At 62.0% G+C, this 17,374-nt stretch overlaps 1 protein-coding gene across 1 annotated transcript in view; it reads left to right on the top strand.

Moving 5' to 3' along the window:
* Positions 1 to 16,975, top strand: part of FOXO6 (forkhead box O6) — a 40,168-nt gene extending 23,193 nt beyond the window's left edge. The window contains exon 3 of the mRNA XM_074926092.1: positions 12,069 to 16,975. Within this exon, the coding sequence (XP_074782193.1) occupies positions 12,069 to 13,481 (1,413 nt within the window). The 3' untranslated portion in view covers positions 13,482 to 16,975. The remainder of the gene's footprint in view (positions 1 to 12,068) is intronic.
* The last annotated feature ends 399 nt before the right edge of the window (positions 16,976 to 17,374 follow it).

Here is a 17,374-nt window from a genome sequence, read left to right as displayed (position 1 = left end):
GGGCTGTTTCAGAGGTGCTTGATGTCCCTCAGGTCCCTGCAGCAGAGGGTACTGCCCTCGGTGGTGTCTCAGCTGTGCTGGCATCTCCGGGTTGCCTTTCCCTTGGGCAGGGACGTGGTACATGGATCAGGACCTGGTGCCTTTGGGCTGCCTGGGCCAGGAGAGACATCAGCGTGAGGCCACTTCCCTCGGTGTTTCTGGCCGTGTGGGGACATGGTGACAGCAGCTCATGACACTGCCTCCCTGTCCTCATCCTCGCAGGATGCCAGCTCCAGGCGTGGTGCCTTTGCCCCTGGCAGGTGGGCAAGCATGGGGGTCTCCTCTTCCTGCAGCAGCCAGTTCCTGCCTGTCCCAGGTGGGCTGCACCAGTGACATGGGGCTTTGAGCCCTCCATCTCCCATGCACACACGATAAAAAGGAAGTTGGAAGTGGAAAAAAGGATGTTGTGTGGGCTTTCTGTGTGGCAACATGTGCTGGCATGGGGTGCTCTGCCTGGAAGGGCTGGTGTGGGGCCAGCGGGCACTGGTGGAGGGGACAGGGCTGGACCCAGCGCCCAGCCAGCCCGGATGGTGCTGGGGGATGCACCATCTCACAAGGCTGATCGAGGAGGGGTGGCTGGATGTGGCCCACAGCGGGCATTGCTGTGGGCTGGGGTGTAGAGCGGTGTCCTGCGAGAGGGACAGCAGTGTGGGGACAGCAGAGAGCATGGGAGCCTGCCAGGACGGGCAGGGGTGCCATGGACTTGAGCAGAGCAGGTGGACCCAACACTGCTGTTGGCTGGAAACTGCTCATTATTTTCACAGATGTTTTTTAAATAGTGCTTCTTGCAACATTTCTGTGCTGTATAGCAAGTCCCCATGACAAATACTCTTCTGTCACTAAACTCTGCTCTGCCCCACCTTTGGGGTCTAAAACCTGCAAACTAGTACAAATATTTGTTTTCTTGAACAACTAAGGTTTTTTTATTGGAATAAAACTGTTCCATGAAACATCTTTCAGCTGAGATCATTTTATGTAAGGGATGTCCCCAGAGTCCTGTCAACCCGTCTGGTCCACATCCACCTCGTGGCTGAGAGCCCCAGTGCTCCCACGCCTTTGCCTTCTGTGCTCGCTGGTGGCAGGATGAAGTCTCTTGCAGGTATTTCAGAAGCAAAAGGTTCCTTTCCGTGTGTGGCCAAACCAGCACCTCATCTCCAAGGGCTGCCCCGAGATGCATCTCCGTGCATCTGCCCAGGGTCTGCTGCCTTTGCCAGGGAATTTAGGGAGCCTGTCCCTGCTCTAGCAGCCAGCACAAACCTGCTGGGGTCCTGGGTGGGACACAGAATATTGGAAAGAGTTTGGCTTTGCTCCATGGGCCCTTGAAACACCCATGGCTGGAGCTGTTGGACACAGCACAGAGGAACTCACTGCTGCTCTGAGCATCCCTATGGGGCTGGTCCCCAAGGGTGCCGTGGGGCCACAGGGGGGGGGAATACCTGGAGCAGAGTGAGCCCCAGCGCATGGCTCCCTGCCGAGCTTCTGTGCTTCTTTGGGTACAGTCCAGCTCTCAGGGTGAAAAGCAGGGCAGCCTTGACCAAACAGACGTGAGGAGGATGGGTCTGGATGCAGAACCTCCAGGGTCTGGGGTTGCTGCTGCTCAGATCAGCGCGGTGCTGCGTACAGTCAGGGCATTCGGGCAGGTCAGTGGTACAAGTAACCGGGACTTGCATCTCTCCCAGGTGGCCAAATGACCCAGAGGTGGGGTTCCATGGCACCCCACAGAGCAGTTGTCTCCTACGGCTGTCCGAGCATCACGGTGTAAAGCAGGATGGTGCAGGCTGAGCCCCGCTGCTTCCCTCGTCTTCCCCCTGCGGGCTGCAGGCAATGAAGAGCAGGCGGGTGGCTTCTCTCCTGGGAGCTGCCAGCTCCTCTGCCCAGTGGGGTTTTGACCCCCTGCGGGGGCTCAGCATCCTTCTTGAGGTGCCTTGTACACCCCTCATGGGTGCTGGGTCTCCCCAGGGTCTCTCAGTGTGGTTTGATCTGCCTCGCCTTCGGAGCTGGAGCAGTTCTTGTTCGCTCTGGCTGTGCTCAGCGTGGGTACAGGCAGGGCTGCCTATGGGTGCTGGGGCACACGTCGTCCCCAGCCAGCCACAGCCCCGGCACCGGGCAGCGGCGGGGCAGCCAGCAGGGAGTTAAAACAGTACACAAGGAAAAGGGAGTGCAGCTGCTTTAATTATTTGGCTGCGGTGAGAACTTGGTGTGGAGGAAATTGAACCCAGGGGAAAAAATACTGTAATTTCATGCAAAAATTACATGGCAGGTCTGAGTGATTTACTGCAGCTATTTTGGTGGCCAACTCTGGGGTGTAATTAGAGTATTACTGGATAAGTGGCTGATGGTGGAGAGGGTCTTTCCAAGGCATCTCACCTGGTCTCGTATGTTGGAGAGGAGTCCAGGCAGGCTGGGACTGGGATGCTGGGAGGGGGAGTGTTTTGTCCCCAAAGGCCAAGGAGCTTGATGTCTCTCAGCTGGATGTAGGCACCTTGCAGAGCATCCCCAGCTGTGCTGGCACCCTGTGGTTTGCCAGCGCCCTTGGGACCCTCGAGTGAGGCTGTGGGTCTTATCCAGCTCGGGGGTGGCTTGTGCAGGGACAGCATGGCCACGCTGTGTGGGTCTCTCGAGGAAGCCCACTCAGCCCCCCCCAAGGAGCACAGGGGGGATTTCTCAGCACGTGATTTGGTGCCACAGCCTTTTCTGAGAAGCTGGTTTACCAGCTGTGAGTGTCGGGGCGCTGTGCTGGACTGGGAGGGCAGGTGCTGCCTGGGGCTCTTGTAAGGTGCTGCAAAGGGAACAGAGTCTGGCCGCATGCTCACCCTCTGCGCAGCAATCCCCTGCTGCTGCCAGCCCCCCAGCCCCCGCTCAGCATCACTGCGGGGCTCAGGATGAGCAGGGCGAGCAGCAGAGTCTGGCACAAGTCCCTCAGGCAGTGCCGTGCCCAGCAGCACTGTGAGGTCCCCTTGCCATCTGGCCAGGGCAGGTGGTCCCACAGCCTCTGGCTCTGCCACATCCTGAGGGCGAGTGGGTGGCCGTGCCAGGGCCAGTCAGCTAGGAGATGTATGACACACAGGCACAGCTTGTCTGGTCCATAACCCCCCTTCCCTCTTTTGGCATCGCGTTATAGGGCAGGGATACGGGACATGTGTGGGGCTGGAGGCAGGCAGGGCAGGCAGGAGGTGGGCAGAGGCTCCCGGCTGTCCCCTGCCTCCCGCCAGCCCTGCCCTGGCACCGCTGTGCAGCCTGCAGGCAGGGGCCACATAGCCAGGGTGTGTGTGGAGCCAGCCCATCGCCTTGGCATTGGGGCATGCTGCAGCACAGGCCAGCTCTGCCTGGGCCACGTCTCTGGGTGGCACCCGGTGCCGAGGTGAGCCCGCAGTTGGGCTGCGTGCACCCGCTGCGCTGGGACTGCACCCGTGCAACTCCTGCCTGCTTGCAGGGTGCTGGGAAAGGCTGGGCTCCCCCAAAACGTTCCTTGCTGGGCTCAGCCCTGAGCTCTGCGCCCCAAAAGCGTAGTGTGTGCCTTTAGCAAGGGAGACTGCGTGGCCAATGACGCCACATCAAGTCCAGGCTCCCATAGGAGGCTCCCTGAGCTCCCCAGCCCTGCCTGCCCTCTGCCTGCTCTCTGCCTACTTCCCTGGGAGGTGAGCATGCCTGCTCGTTATCTGCAGCTGCCCTGGTGTGATCTAATGAGCCCTTTGGGGAGCACATAGGGTGGGACAGGCAGTGCTGGGGGGATTCACAGAGATGACGGTTCTGCGGGGGATGCAGAGGGGTTACTGCATTACACATCATCCCCAGAACTCCTCCTCTGCCCCTGCGGCCCCACTGGTCCCCCTGGCAAAGCCCAGTAGCACCGAGGATGGATGATCCCTGCTGGGAAGGTAGCATGGTCCCCTCGGGGTGACGGTTGGAGCTGCCTGGCAGGACAGGGCTTGGGACAGACACCGTGGGGTGAAGGGAGCTCTCCCCCTCCAGCCACACTGGAGACTGGCTCTTCTGGACCCTCCTGTCCTGAAGCAGCTCCATGGCTGGAGGAGGAGGTGTCATGCAGAACCCCAGCAAAGTCACGGCAGGTTTGGGGGCTGTGCTGGCCCCATCAGGAGAAGCCCAAGGCTTTGGCCAAGGCAGGAGCAAATTAGAGAGGGGAATGTCTTTGAGCAGGCTGCGGGAGCTGAATTTACCATCCAGATGTCCCTCCAGCACTGAAATCACCGAGCCCAGTCCTGATGCTGTCCCCATACATCCATCCCCTTCCCCCTGGGCTGGGGGGACCTGCCGCCTTAGCCACTTCACTGGGACCCAGCGGCCAGGCTGGTGTGAGCCCCACTGGCCAGAGTGGGCCGTGGGGAAGATGCTGGTGCTGTGTTTGTCCCCTCTGGACAGTGGGGAGAGGCTGCCCCACAGGGCATGAGTGCTGCGGGTGCTCCCCGGGCTCTCAGTGAGGTGTCCGGGGGTGGGGACAAGGCAGGACCCACTGGGGCAGGGAGGATGCTCCTGCTTTTGAACGGGACTTGGAGTGATGGCAGCTGGCTAAAATAAACTGGCTGCCATGGCAACGGTAACACTCCCATTGCAGAACTTGGTAGCAACCAGCTGTTTGGCAGCAGCGGTAACCAGGGCCGGGAGAGGATGCTCCGTGCCTGCCATGTCTGCTTTGGTGGCACCCCCACCACCACTGGGACGGTTTCAGCCTGGGCATAGGAGTCTCCTGATGTGGCCGATCTGCCCTTTGCCAGCTCCATCCTGGCTGGGAGGTGTGCAGGTGTTCCCCCCCTCTGCGCAGCCCCAGCATGCGGAAGGGGCTGAGCCAAGCACCCACCCATGGCTTGGCACCCACCTGGGGCTCTCCATGCTGAGCCAGGGTGCGTGGGGGCTGCAGAGTGGGGATGCCCCCCCGTGCCAGGGATGCCCAAGGGCTGTGGAGCAAGTGCTGGGCAGGGGGGGCTGCACAGGGGGCATGGGGAGTGGTGTGTGGTTTGATCTGTGTCAGTCACTTCTCGGTGGCTTTGGGAATCGCTTGCAGAGCTCGTGGTCAGGAGGGGAAGGGAGGCACTGAGCCAACTGTGAAGCACAAACTCAGCTGCCAAGTCCTCAGGGGCAGTGAGGGGCAGCGCAGTGCCAGGGCATGCAGCCCGGGCTGCTCATGGGGGGGCTGCGCCGGGGGTCACAGCCACTGCAGGCCACGGGGTGTATGGCAGAGGGGGGCCAGGACTGTCATGGAGCCAGGCAGGGGATGGGCTTTGACTTGGGGACCCGTCCAGCCGCCACAGCACCACAGCACCCGTCTCTGTCCTGAAACCTGGCCTGGAGCCCAGGCAGCCACAGCCAGGCTTGGGATGGGGCTGGCGAGTCCTAGCAGTAGCTTGGGGTCATGGTGGTGGTTTCCACCCAGACCTTCTCCTTCAGGAGAGGCTGGTCTGGGACATGCCATCACCCAGCCCCGGGGAACGTCAGGGGCGCATGGGCAGGGGTCTGGGCAAGTATCTGGCACAGCCCGGCCCCATGGCACGAGTTCCAGCTCCATTCCTACACCCCAGAGTGTGGGGCTTGCCTGGAGCCATCCTTTGCCCCACGGCATCACGGGTCTGTGGGGCAGGGCAAGGCTGGACCACCCTGCCCAATCCCTGCCAGGCTCGGGGGGGGCTCTGCAGGGAGGGGGGCTGCAGCAGGGGGCCCAGTAAGCCCCAGCTGCCCCTCTCCCCCCACCCTAACGCGCACCCAGGGGGTGATTAGCAGCTCCTAATGAGATGCCGTCTGGGCCTCTAGCTGGCGGTGATGCGTGAGGAGGCGGGAGATGCTCTGGCCCGGCCATGCTGAACAGCCTTCAGGCTCCTTGCATGTCAGCCACCTGCGACGGCGGGCCGGGATGGACACGGCCTGTCACGCCTCTAATGGGCATTTGGTTCAATTAGCAGCACGTCAGCCCGGCTCTGCTCAGGCGATGCACTGACCCGAATACACTCGCCTCCGCTCGGCAGCCGCCGGCGAGACCCCCGCGGCGGGGAGGCGGGTGCCCTCCCCCTGCCCCCTCCGTGCCCTTTCGGGCAGCCTGGGCCGTCCCCCCTGCCCAGCTCCAGCAGCGATACCCCAGGGGAGGATGTGCTGGGGGGGGGACACGACACCACCCCGGCTCCCCGAGGGCAGGGCACCAGCTGGGGGGCAGCGAGCTGGCTGCAGGTGCTTGAGACAGTGTGAGGGGCTGTGGGGCGGCGGGGGGTGTTTAAGGGTCATAGCAGGGGGGCTGGTTGTAGGATGCTATAGGGCACTGCAGAGAGCTGATGGAGCAGGTCTGCTGTAACATGCTGCAGCGATACGTCTGTGGGATGTTGTGGGGCGCAGCATGGGGTGATGTGGGGCACTGCAGAGAGCTGGTTTTGGGGCCCTGTGTGGGGCGGTGCAGAGGGCTGGCTGTGGGGCAGCTGCGTGGCTGCAGGGCACTGCAGAGGGCTGCCTGGGGTAGGAGCGGGCAGTGCAGGGGGGTGGCGGGAGGTGCTGTGGGGCAGTGCAGAGCACAGGCTGTGGTTTTGGAGCAGAGGAGATCCCCTGCACGTGGCAGCTGCGCAAAACTGCCTCGCCGAGCCCTGCGCCAGGGGCTGCTCCTTCCTGGCAAGTGGGTGCGTGCTGCCTCAGCCCCGGGCGCAGCGGGGAGGTGGGGAGAGCACTGGGGCTGCTCACAGCGAAGAAGCCGATGGGGATTCACAGCTCTCCTGAGCCTGACGTGCTTGGGGAGCCCAATGCAAAGCCGGGGAACCCTGTCACATGTTAGGCTGGATTTACAGCCCCCCGGCTGCCCTCGCCGTGGCTTTCTCCTCTGTGCTGCTTTCCCGTGCCTGGAGCCTGTGCTGGGTTCACCAGGGGGCTGCTGTGGTGCAGGATGATGTGCCTGCACCCACAGGAGGTGATGGGGGTCTCGTCAGGTGCAGGGATCTGGCTGCTGTCAGCATGGGGTGTCCATCCCAGTCGCGAGCATCTGGGGCGCTTGGCATCTCTCTGGCATGCTGCCGCGGCGTGCCAGCTGCCATCTGCTCACCGGGCAGGCCCGAGCCCTGTTCAGGGTGCAGCTCATCGGTGCCAGGGCTGGTGGGCTGGACCAGTGGCAGGGGGTAGGGCTGCCCAGCCCCAGGGGATGGTGCCAGGGGGCCACAGCAATGGCCATCGTGCACTTAGCTGCTGGTGCTTGTGGGCAGTGGTGCTGTTTTGTGGGTTAATACATCTTCGGGCGTGTCATCGGTGACTGTCCCATGCCACTGCCACCCCTGCATGGCATCCCCTGGAATAAGGCACCTTCGGGGCTGTCGGCAGCCTCTGCCCCCTCCAATATTTCCTCCAACACTGGCAGTTTTTATGTGCGAGAAGTAAATAAGCATCAATTAACCCCTGGAGCCATTCTCGTGCTGCTGGAGAGCAGCTGGCAGAGCACTCGTTAGTGGCCCTGTCGCTGTTTCCTCCTGTTAACCAGCGTGTGAATCTCTGCCAGGTAACGGGCTCATTAGCTGGATGAACCACAGCAGCCCGGACGGACGGACAGACCCCGACACAGCCTGGCTGTGGGGCTGGGGCTCGCTGGGAGCACACGGGGTCTCTGCGGGCACGGCTGGGCTGTGCTGCCGTTGGGAGGGGTAGGATGTGCGGGGAGGAGGCTGGGGTTTGGTGGTTTTGCTCAGAAAAAAAGCAGGTGACATGGGGACAGCAGGGAGGAGTGACAGCCCAGGGACAGTGATGGGGACAGCAGAGGAGTGCAGGGGATGTGGCAGGGACAGGGGCAGGTCAGGGGGGCTCCCTCAGTTACTCTCCCCAGCTCTGGCCAGGACCAGGGCTTGTGCAATCTGGCTCTCACTTGAATTGCATTTGTTTCCCCACCCTGTGCTCTCCCTGGGGCACGCAGGGGGGATGTCCAGCACCCCGAGACCCATGGGCACCCCAAGGCTGGAGGAGTGACCCCTGGGACGTGCTGCTGGCAGCAAGGATCAGCACCGGGATGGCTATCCTGCAAAGAGCACCGTTGTGCCCGGCATCAAGGCCTGTCCTAGGGGTCCAGCAGCGCTGGGCACAGCCTGGCCAGGCAGTGTCTGGCCGGTCAAAAGGACCCGGGGGGTGGTAGGGGGTGGTGGGGATGGTGGGGTGAAACTCCCATAGCAGCAGCAGCAGCAGCAGCATCGCTGCCAGATGCAAATTGATAGTCAAGTCACTCATCCAAACAATAGGGTCCGGCTAATCCTTTTACAATGGGACTAATTGCTAATCAGACCGATTTCACACTGGCTGTTCCCCTGACAATGAGGCTCCGTGGAGAAGGGCTCTTGGGGGGGTGAGAAGGCTCCACAGTTGCCCACAGCTCCCACCAGCCCCCCATGCCTGTGCCAGGCTCTGCAGCAGGGACTGTCTGGGCCAGGCCCCGGCAGATGGGCACCGGGATGGCACTGGGGTCTTCCAGGTTGGCAAAGCCTCCAGCAGCTGGTGGCCAGGGGCTGGCACGGGCTCCAGCCTCATCCTCCCTTGGTGTAAACCAGTGCTACGTAGGGCTTGGGTCCACCTGCAACATCTGGCAACCCTGGTGCCACCTCCAGCCCTCACCTCCACTACCCAGAGCATCCCCTTTGCAGAGCTACAGAGGTGAGGGCTGGTGCCTGAAATGGTGGATGTCATCCCCTGGCACGGTCTGGATGTGTGCTGCGGACTGATGCTCCTTGCTCTGTGCCGTTTGGGTACCGCAGGGCTGTGGTGACGTGTGGGGCCAGGATGCTGGGAGGGTTTCTCTGCTTTGAGGAGGGGCCTGAGCCATTGGAGTGGGGTGGGCAAGGAGCGGGTGCCATGGAGTCAGACAGGGATGAGGAGGGAGACACAGCAAGGGTGCAGGGCATGGCCAGCTTCAGGTGGCTGCGAGAAGTGGTGCAGGGCTTCGGGTTGCAGGGCAGAGCAGTGTCGGAGGCATCGTGGGGACCCTGGGGCTGGCACCAGCCTTTGCCTGCTTCCTTGCACCCTGCCAAAATCTGCCGGACCCTGGTGCACACCCCTGCCAAAGCAGCTGCTGTCGGGGAGGTTTTGCCAGCCCTGATGACCCCGGCACATCACCGCGCTGCCAGGGGCTGGCCAGGAGCTGAGCCCCACATTTCGGGCCATGCGATCACTCGGTGGTCCCTGCCAGCCCGGGGCTGGGTGCTGGGGGATGCCAGGTGCTGGGGGGCTGCCTGGGAGCTGCCGGGGGGGCGTGGTGGTGGGTGAAGCAGGTCCCTGCCTGCATGGTGTTAATAAGCTCCTGGCCCACCCCCGTTCAGCCCACTTGCCCTGCGCCGTGCACCCCGAGCCACGGCCAGCCGAGCACGTCGGGGTGCTAATGAGGAGAGAGCTGGGCTCCAGGCGCCTTGCACTTAATTGCCGCTGTCTTTTGGCTCTTAATGAAGCTCCACTACAGAAGAGGCAGCAGCCTCCCCTCCCCTCCCCTCCCCTCCTCTCCCTCGGGCAGCCTGACCCCGGCCAGCCTCCCCCCACCAGCCCTGTCCCCTGCCCGACACCAGCCTGGCCCTGGGTCCCTGGGGGATGCTGGGTGCCTGGGTGCCGTGCGCTGGAGCTGCGAAGTGGGAGGGAGGCAGTAGAAGAGGAGGAGGCTAGTACTGTGCTGAATGTCACCCCCGTCCAGCTGTGGCTTTCCCAAACCCCCCCAAACACCGGCTTCTCTCTCTGTGCTCAGCATGACAGCTCGGTCCCAGCTGCAGAGGGCTGCAGCATCTCCTGCCTCCTGGGCTGAGCAGACCCGGGCAGCGCTGGCAGCTGGGGAGCAGGGGGTCCCAGTCCTGTGAGGGGGCTCAGCAGCAGCTGGGCATCACCCCAGCAAGACCTGTTCGGGTGTCCCCGGGTGATGTGTGTGGGTGCAAGGTGGCACCACGGGGCTGAGCTGGCTGGTGGCTCTGGCTCTTGCAAACATGATGGCCACGTGCTCTGTCCCCTGCCTCTTGCACTGTGGCTCAAGTCACACAGAGGGGAGCTTGGGTCATCCTGTGGCTCAGGGGAGAGGTGTTTGGGGGGGTCGGGGAGAGGTGTTTGGGGGGGTCAGGGAGAGCTCTCCCTGTCAGGCAGGATGTCCCAGGGCTTGGGCTTGCTCCAGCTGAAGGTGATGGGCAGCCACCACTGCGGAGGGCAGCGCATGTCCCAGCCTGTTCCCTGATCCGTGCCAGCCACGGCCTGCCCCCTCCCCAGCTGTGCACGGGGCCGTGCAGGAAGGGGTTAACGGCTAGCCCATACCTGCAGATGCATTTTAAAGATGTGAAATTAAAGCCCGTAATTTATTCTCCCCACACACGAAGGAGCAATTAGTTCTAAACACGGCTTAATCAGTCAGCGCGAGATTGATTTCTGTAGACTTGGATTTGGTGGCTGCTGGCGAGGAGCCAGCCTGGGAGCAATCTCCAAATAAATGAAGTGCAGAGAAGTAAGCCATTACATAATATGATAGATGAGGCTGGAGCTCACTCGCCTCTTCATTAGTATTCCACTGTACACCGGCAACAGCACCAAACTTTCTCCCCAGCACCTTGGTTTCTCCCCCCTCTCATCCCACTGCCCCTCCTGCAGCTCGGCAGGGGCAGGAGAAGCTGCCTGCTGGGCCCCGGGCCCGCGGGCCGTGCTGGAGCAAGGGTGTCTACACCATGGACTGGTGCTCTTCCCTGGGCTCTGAGTCTTGTCTTTCCCCTCTGGACCCTGGGGAAACCAGAGTGCAGGGAGCTGGAGTAGCACCCCATGAGCTGCAGAAGATCAGCAGCAAGAGCAGATGTTCTCACCCCCTCTTCCCCTGGCTGGAGCTTTGAAAACATCTCCCCAGGGTCATCCCAGCCTGTCACCCTGTGGGGCAGTGGCAGCAGGGGATGCTTGGGTGGGATATGGTCCCTGGTGCAGGCTCCCTGCCTCCTCCAGCCTTCTTCAAGGGCATCCCTGCTCCAGCCAGTGGCAGGAGAAGGCCAAGAGGGCTGGAGCGTTGCTCTCAGTAGGAAATCCCCTCGAGATGCTGCGTGGGGATGCAGGGAGCCAGAAGTGTCTGGGGAGAAAGCAGTCCCCAAGCAGCCCTTGTCTGGGCAGTGGGGATTGTAGCTGCGTTTGCAAACCGCCACTGTGCTGTGGTGCCCGAGCCTCTCGGTGCCTCCTGTCCCTGCCACGGGACCCACTCTGCAGACAGGCAGAGAACCCCTCTCTGCTTGTGGCCCCCATCCCTGCTCACAGGGGCTGACAGGCATTTTGGGGACAAGATCTTGCTTACCTGTTGCTGACACGTTGCTTTGGGCTGCAGTGGGGCCAATTCACTGTGCGCAACGTCTGCTTCTCCCTTCCCGGGGATGAGGGAGGAGGGGAGCGCATTGCGAAGGGATGCCGGGCAGGAGGGTGGTTTGGAGCCAGCTCCAGGGGGTTGATACCCTGCAGTGTGTGGACAATGGGGGTCCCTCTGCCCTTGGTTGGGTGCCTGGCAGGGGGGAGAGTGGGCTGGGACCTCTGCAGAGGTGCATGCACATGGGCAAGGCTGTACTGGGAGCATCCCGGTGGGCTCTGCTTGGAGTGTGGGTGGCCAGGGTTGGGAGGGGTGGAGAAGACCTGGACCTCAGCATGGACATTGTGAAGAGCCTGACTCTGCCCCTGCTTTTGTTGCCTCCTCACTTTGTCCCTCTCCAGGCTCCTGCCAGGGAAGAAGAATCCCTTGAGATCTGGCCCTGCCTGGTACAGGGCTGGTGCAGGTCCTGGGACAACCCCGCCACACTCCTGTCATGACAATAATTGCACTAACGGTAGACAGCCCGATTGACGCAGCAAAGGGCCACAACTCATGGGCTCCTGGTGGTGAAATGCCCGGCAGTGCTGTGGGATGGACCTGCCAGCTGAGTGCTCTGAGCCCTCACTCCTCTGGCTCAGGCAGCCGTGGTGCCCCAGAGGATGGAACCCAGGTCCCCCATGGTCCCCCGTGTACCCCCCCAGCCCCACAGGCATCCCCCTCCCACCTGGGGTGCTGGAGCCACTGCTGACCACCCCCTCTGTCCTTGCTGTCTCCACAGAACTCCATCCGGCACAACCTCTCCCTGCACACCCGCTTCATCCGCGTGCAGAACGAGGGCACCGGCAAGAGCTCCTGGTGGATGCTGAACCCTGAGGGCGGCAAGACGGGGAAGACGCCCCGCCGGCGGGCGGTCTCGATGGACAACAACAGCAAGTTCCTGCGCATCAAGGGGAAGGCCAGCAAGAAGAAGCAGCTGCAGGTGACGCAGGAGCGCGGGGAGGACAGCCCTTCCTCCCAGCAAGCCAAGTGGTCGGAGAGCCCCGCGTCCCACGCTAGCGACGAGTATGACGCTTGGGCGGACTTCAGGACGCGGGCCAACTCCACGGCCAGCACCTTGAGCGGGCGCCTCTCGCCCATCATGTCCAACCATGAGCCGGACGAGCTGGAGGAGGACGACGGTACCCCCTCCTCTCCACTGATGTACCCCAGCCCCTCCAGCACCATGTCTCCTTCCCTCAACGCCCGCTGCTCCGTGGAGCTGCCCCGGCTGACCGACCTGACTGGCACCATCAGCCTGAACGAGAGCCTCGGGGAGAGCATGCTGGAGGACCTGCAGGACGGTTACACCATGAGCCCTTCGCAGCAGCTCCCCCCGGCCGCCCTGCGGCAGCGGAGCTCCAGTTTCACCTTTAACTCCAAGTGCTCCACCATGGGGGCTGCCACCAACACCTACTGCGGGACTATCTACAGCCAGCCAGCCATGAGCCTCATGCGCCGCCTGCCCATGCAGACCATCCAGGAGAACAAGCAAGCCACCTTCTCACCCGTCAGCTCCTACAGGAACGCCTCGCTGCAGGACCTGCTCTCCTCCATCTCCTACGCGCACAAGGAGAGCATGGTCCCGGGGGACCTGCCCCTGCCGCAGGCCAGCCCCATGGTGCCGGCCCGTGGCCACAGACACAACCCGCTGCTCTGCGGGAGCGGGGAGCAGGGTTTGTCCTCTTACCCGTCCCACTCGGGCTCTCTCATGAAGAGCAACGCTTTGTACCACCCGTCACCAGCCGGTCACCACCCTGCGGTCAACACCAGTGCCTTAGCTAATCCTGTCAGCCTTATGAGCTTGCCCAGTGACACGTGCAGCATGACAGCCATGCCGCACCACGGGCATCTGCATTCCTACGCTAATAACCAAGGGGCACACATGAGCTTGCTGGATTCGCTGCAGGGCCCCTACCCGGGGGCTGTCCACCCCCCCGTGTTGGGCCAAGACAGGTTCCCAGCAGACCTGGACCTGGACATGTTCAACGGGAGCCTGGAGTGCGACGTGGAGTCGATCATCCTGAATGACTTTATGGACAGCGACGAGATGGACTTCAACTTCGACTCGGCTCTCCCGCCGCAGAACGGGCTCAACGTGCCCGCGCTGCCTGGGGGTCCACAGCCCACGAACCAGAGCTGGGTGCCCGGGTGACACCCGTCCAAGGGTGGGGGCTCGCCACCGAGAAGCCACGAGGGGAACATTGAGACTAACTTTTTTTTTTCCTTTCTCTTCTGCCTTTGTTTGTTAAGATGGGCTAGAGCCATTGGTCTGAGCTTGAGGTTGAACACAAAACACAAACCATAGGGTCAAATATTGAGATGGGGTAGGGCCCCCAGCCCCCAGCCCACATGTATGCCCGATCTGCTGGGTCCTTCCATGAGCATCCTCCAGAGGACGCAGGGCAGGCTGGCGGGAGAGGCAACTGGAGCCAGGCAGGTTGGGGGGGGAACAGGAAAGGAAAGCCTTTCCAGATGGTCCCAGTGCCCCGCTGTGACGGTAACAGTTTGATTTGTCCTTGGGCTGGGTGACGGAGCAGTGATGGCTGGTGGCATGGGACACCCTGCGTGGGCATCCCTCTCTAGAAAGGTTCCTTTTTCTCTGAGCCACCTCAGGAAACAAGTCCTCTGAGTAGAAGTCAAGAGTGGGGACCCTGCCCCAGGGCAAGGGGGGCCTCGTCACCCTAAATCCTGGTGGAGATGTGAGCTCTGCCAAGCCCGCACCCCCAGGCCACCTCCAGTGCAGGTCTCCTTGCTCGGCTCCAGGCAGGCTTTCTTACGGGCTTGGTGCTGGAGGGAAGGCTGCTCAATCTGCAGCCCTGGGAACAACATCTTGGCAGCCCATGCACCCACCAGTGGCTGGGGGTGCCACGGTCATGCCTGCTCGTGGGAAAGCGGCGGGACCTTGCCTGGAGCAGGCGTGGGCACATTCCTGGATGTGGTACACAGCCCTGCACAGGGTGGTCCTGCTGGGAGTGACGTGCTGCTGGCCTGGGTCCCCCGTGCCAGAGGCTCAGAGGGAGCTCACAGAGTGGGGGAGGGGGGGCTTATTTATTTGATTTCATTGCACTCTTTTGCCATTGAGTTTTTGCATTGGAAGGAAAAGAAGGGTTGAGCTTAGGGAGAGGAGGACAGAGAACATGGGCAACGCTTGGCCATGGCTTTGGGTGTTGGGTGATGGGGTGTAAGCTGGGGGGCTGGGATGTGGGTCATCCTCGAGAAGGGAGGGGTGTGCATGTGAGGAGGGGAGGGATGTGATGGCCAGGTCTCTGGAGGCAGTGTGGGGCCCACCCTGCCCCAAGTCTGGGGGACCCACGCTGCTTCCCCTGTGTGCAGAGCTCAGGGAGGTGCGACAGGGCTCGCAGCCGGGGCTGGGGGGCTCCTGGGGAGTTGCTCCTGGTTTCAGGAGTGACCCCAGCCAGCAGCATGCCTGTCCCGGCGGCTCACTCCCCACCCCCAGGATGCCAGGAGACCTGGCCTGGGGGGCTGTCAGCTAGAGGGGTCAGCCCTGGTGCACCCATCTACCGAGGGCCAGTGCTTCATGAGGGTGGGGACCACAACTCACACATGGTCCTGCTGTGTGTGGGGAGCCCAAACCAGCCCCCCTGCTTTGTGGGGCAGGAGTGGGCCAGGGTCCCACTTCCATTCTGCACAGCTGGGATGAGGGCTCCCCGCTGCCGGGTTTTTGAGCAGGGGCAGCCGCGCAGGTGGGCAGCTGGAGCAGCTGGTCCAGAGGAGCTGGGGGGCTGGGAGGAGAGGCGGTGGGAGCTGCTGCTCTGTCCCATGGGGTCTCTGCACAGCCCATCTTTCTCCTGGGCACCACAGGCTCTCTCTAAGTCCCCTACTCCTGGGTTACAGCAAGTCCAGGGAACCAGCACATTTTCCCAGCCCAGCTCTTCCCTTCTCGCTCCAGCACCACCTCCTCTACTGCAGTGCAGGCGCTGGGTCCCCCTGAGCCACAGGGAAGCGTGGCTGCTCAAAGCCGGGGCAGCGTGGGACCCATGGGTGGGCACCCCCTGCTCCTCTCCTGACCCACGTGTCTGTGGCAAAGCGTGACAGAGGAGCCCCACGTGCTACTGCTCACCTTTGCCTTGGGCACAGAGCGGACATAGTCTTTAAAGACATTCTTACAAGTTAATTAATTATGTTTACATTATTTGATCATGTACAGAATTTAATATATTCTATTATATATAATCTTTCTTGAATGCTTTTTTAAAAAGGATTATTCTTTGGTCAGGATCATTACCACATTCGTTTTATACACCACCTCTCGTTTCAGGCATATTTAAAATCATTGGAAACCGATTGCAAATGGCTATTTAATACCCGGCACCCCAGCTCTGCACAGGGGTGTGAGGGACTGCTAGCGAGGAGAGGCAGGGAGGGCAGCTGGGGCTGCCATGGGAGAAAAGGAGGGCTCTGCCCTCCAAGCATAGGAAAAAGGGAAGGGGTCCTGGCTCTTCCAGGCCTCTGGTCTCCAGGCACACATCCAGCAGCACACCAGCACGCCGGGCAGCGCTGGCCAGCTGGGGCTCACCCCAGCAGTCGGGCATTCGCAGATGGGATGCTCAGGTGCAGGGACCCCCAAAAACCCCTTCGGTGTCACAGCTACGGGCCAACCATCATCGCGGAGGGGAAGCCACACCAGCAGTAGGAGAAACCCCTCTCCTTGTCCCACGCCTGCGCCGCTCTCCCCGGCTCGCCTCCCCCTGCCCCGATGCGTGGTGCCCCCGGGCATCCGCCCCCGGGGAACGTCCCATTGCGAAGCTGTCTTTGTGGTTCGTGACCGTGGGGTTGTCGTGTGTGCGGTGGAGTCGTGTTGGTAAGCGTCGTGTGTACAGTCGTCGTGCGGTGCGAGGGACAGCGGGCAGCGGGAGGCAGGCACAGAGAACCCCCGAGTGGCTGGGACCCCGGGGAAGGGGGTGGGGGGGTGGAGGGGGAGGTGAGACGGGCTGGCCCCACCGCGGTGGAGGGGAGCGGAGCGGAGGGACCCGGGGGTGCCCCGGTGGGGTGGTGGTGATGGCACGGGGGTGTCGGGGCCGTGCTTTGAGCCCGTGGCACAGGCAGGTCCTGGGGGTGGCCGGTGCGGCCGTGCCCTCTGTGGCTCCCACCGCCCCACTGCTGGTGCTGCTGTGAGTGCAGGGAAGGGGAAACCACGGCTTTATCTCACTGTCCGGTGGTGGCCAAGGCTCTGGGTTCCCTCTATGGAAACAACTCCCTGAGCACAGGCCACCTCATGTCCCACCTCGCTCGGCTTCAGTCTCCCTGCTCCATCACCCCCTCTCCCTCCTGGCCCCCCCCGCCCCACAGGACAGACTCTGGGGACAAGGAGCATCCTCTGCTCCCAGCCCTGCTCCTGCCCAGACCCAGCCTGGCCCGGAGCGAGGAGCCGGCGTCGAGGGGATGCCAAAGGGGCCCCACCGATTTGCTTCATACGGCGGTTTTCAGTCCGTCCTTTCCCTCATACTTATAACTGTACAGACTGGGGGGGAGGGTCTCTGACAGGCGTCATCTCTCACCACGCATCTATTGTAGGCAATGGTAACTTTCTTGATCGTGCTATTAGAGTTTGTGTATGTGGCAATGTAAAGAACTGTGTATAGTGCATTGTACAGCATATTTTCATGAATAAAATTGTTTTAAATATTACAAGGCAGGACTGCTTATGTGTGTCTCGGCAGAGACAGGAGGGACAGTGCCAGAGCAGTGAAGCTCTGGGGACCTGGGGAGAGCCACCAAGGAGAAGATAGGATGTTTGGTGAAATCGAGCTTGCACCCAGCATGGGGATGGTTGGGCTGTGGAGGTGTCTGTGCCATCCCACTGGGACACAGACATCTGGACATCATCCTGGGCAGTCTATAAATACATATATTTACTGACTTTTACCAATATTTCCTGAGACTGACAGCCTGCTGCAGTGTCACTGCTGCCCGGTGCAGTGGGGGGGTGACATTGTCCAGCTCATGGAGGTGCTCATGCCCTGCACCCACTGCCCTTTGCTCCCAATGAGGGTCCCTCATTGCAGCCCCCAGCCACTGGCCTGG

Source organism: Athene noctua, chromosome 24 (assembly GCF_965140245.1).
Source record: "Athene noctua chromosome 24, bAthNoc1.hap1.1, whole genome shotgun sequence".
In the NCBI taxonomy this organism is placed as follows: Eukaryota; Metazoa; Chordata; class Aves; order Strigiformes; family Strigidae; genus Athene; species Athene noctua.
The sequence above is the reverse complement of the archived record's forward strand: the minus strand, read 5'-3'. Positions and strand labels throughout refer to the sequence as shown.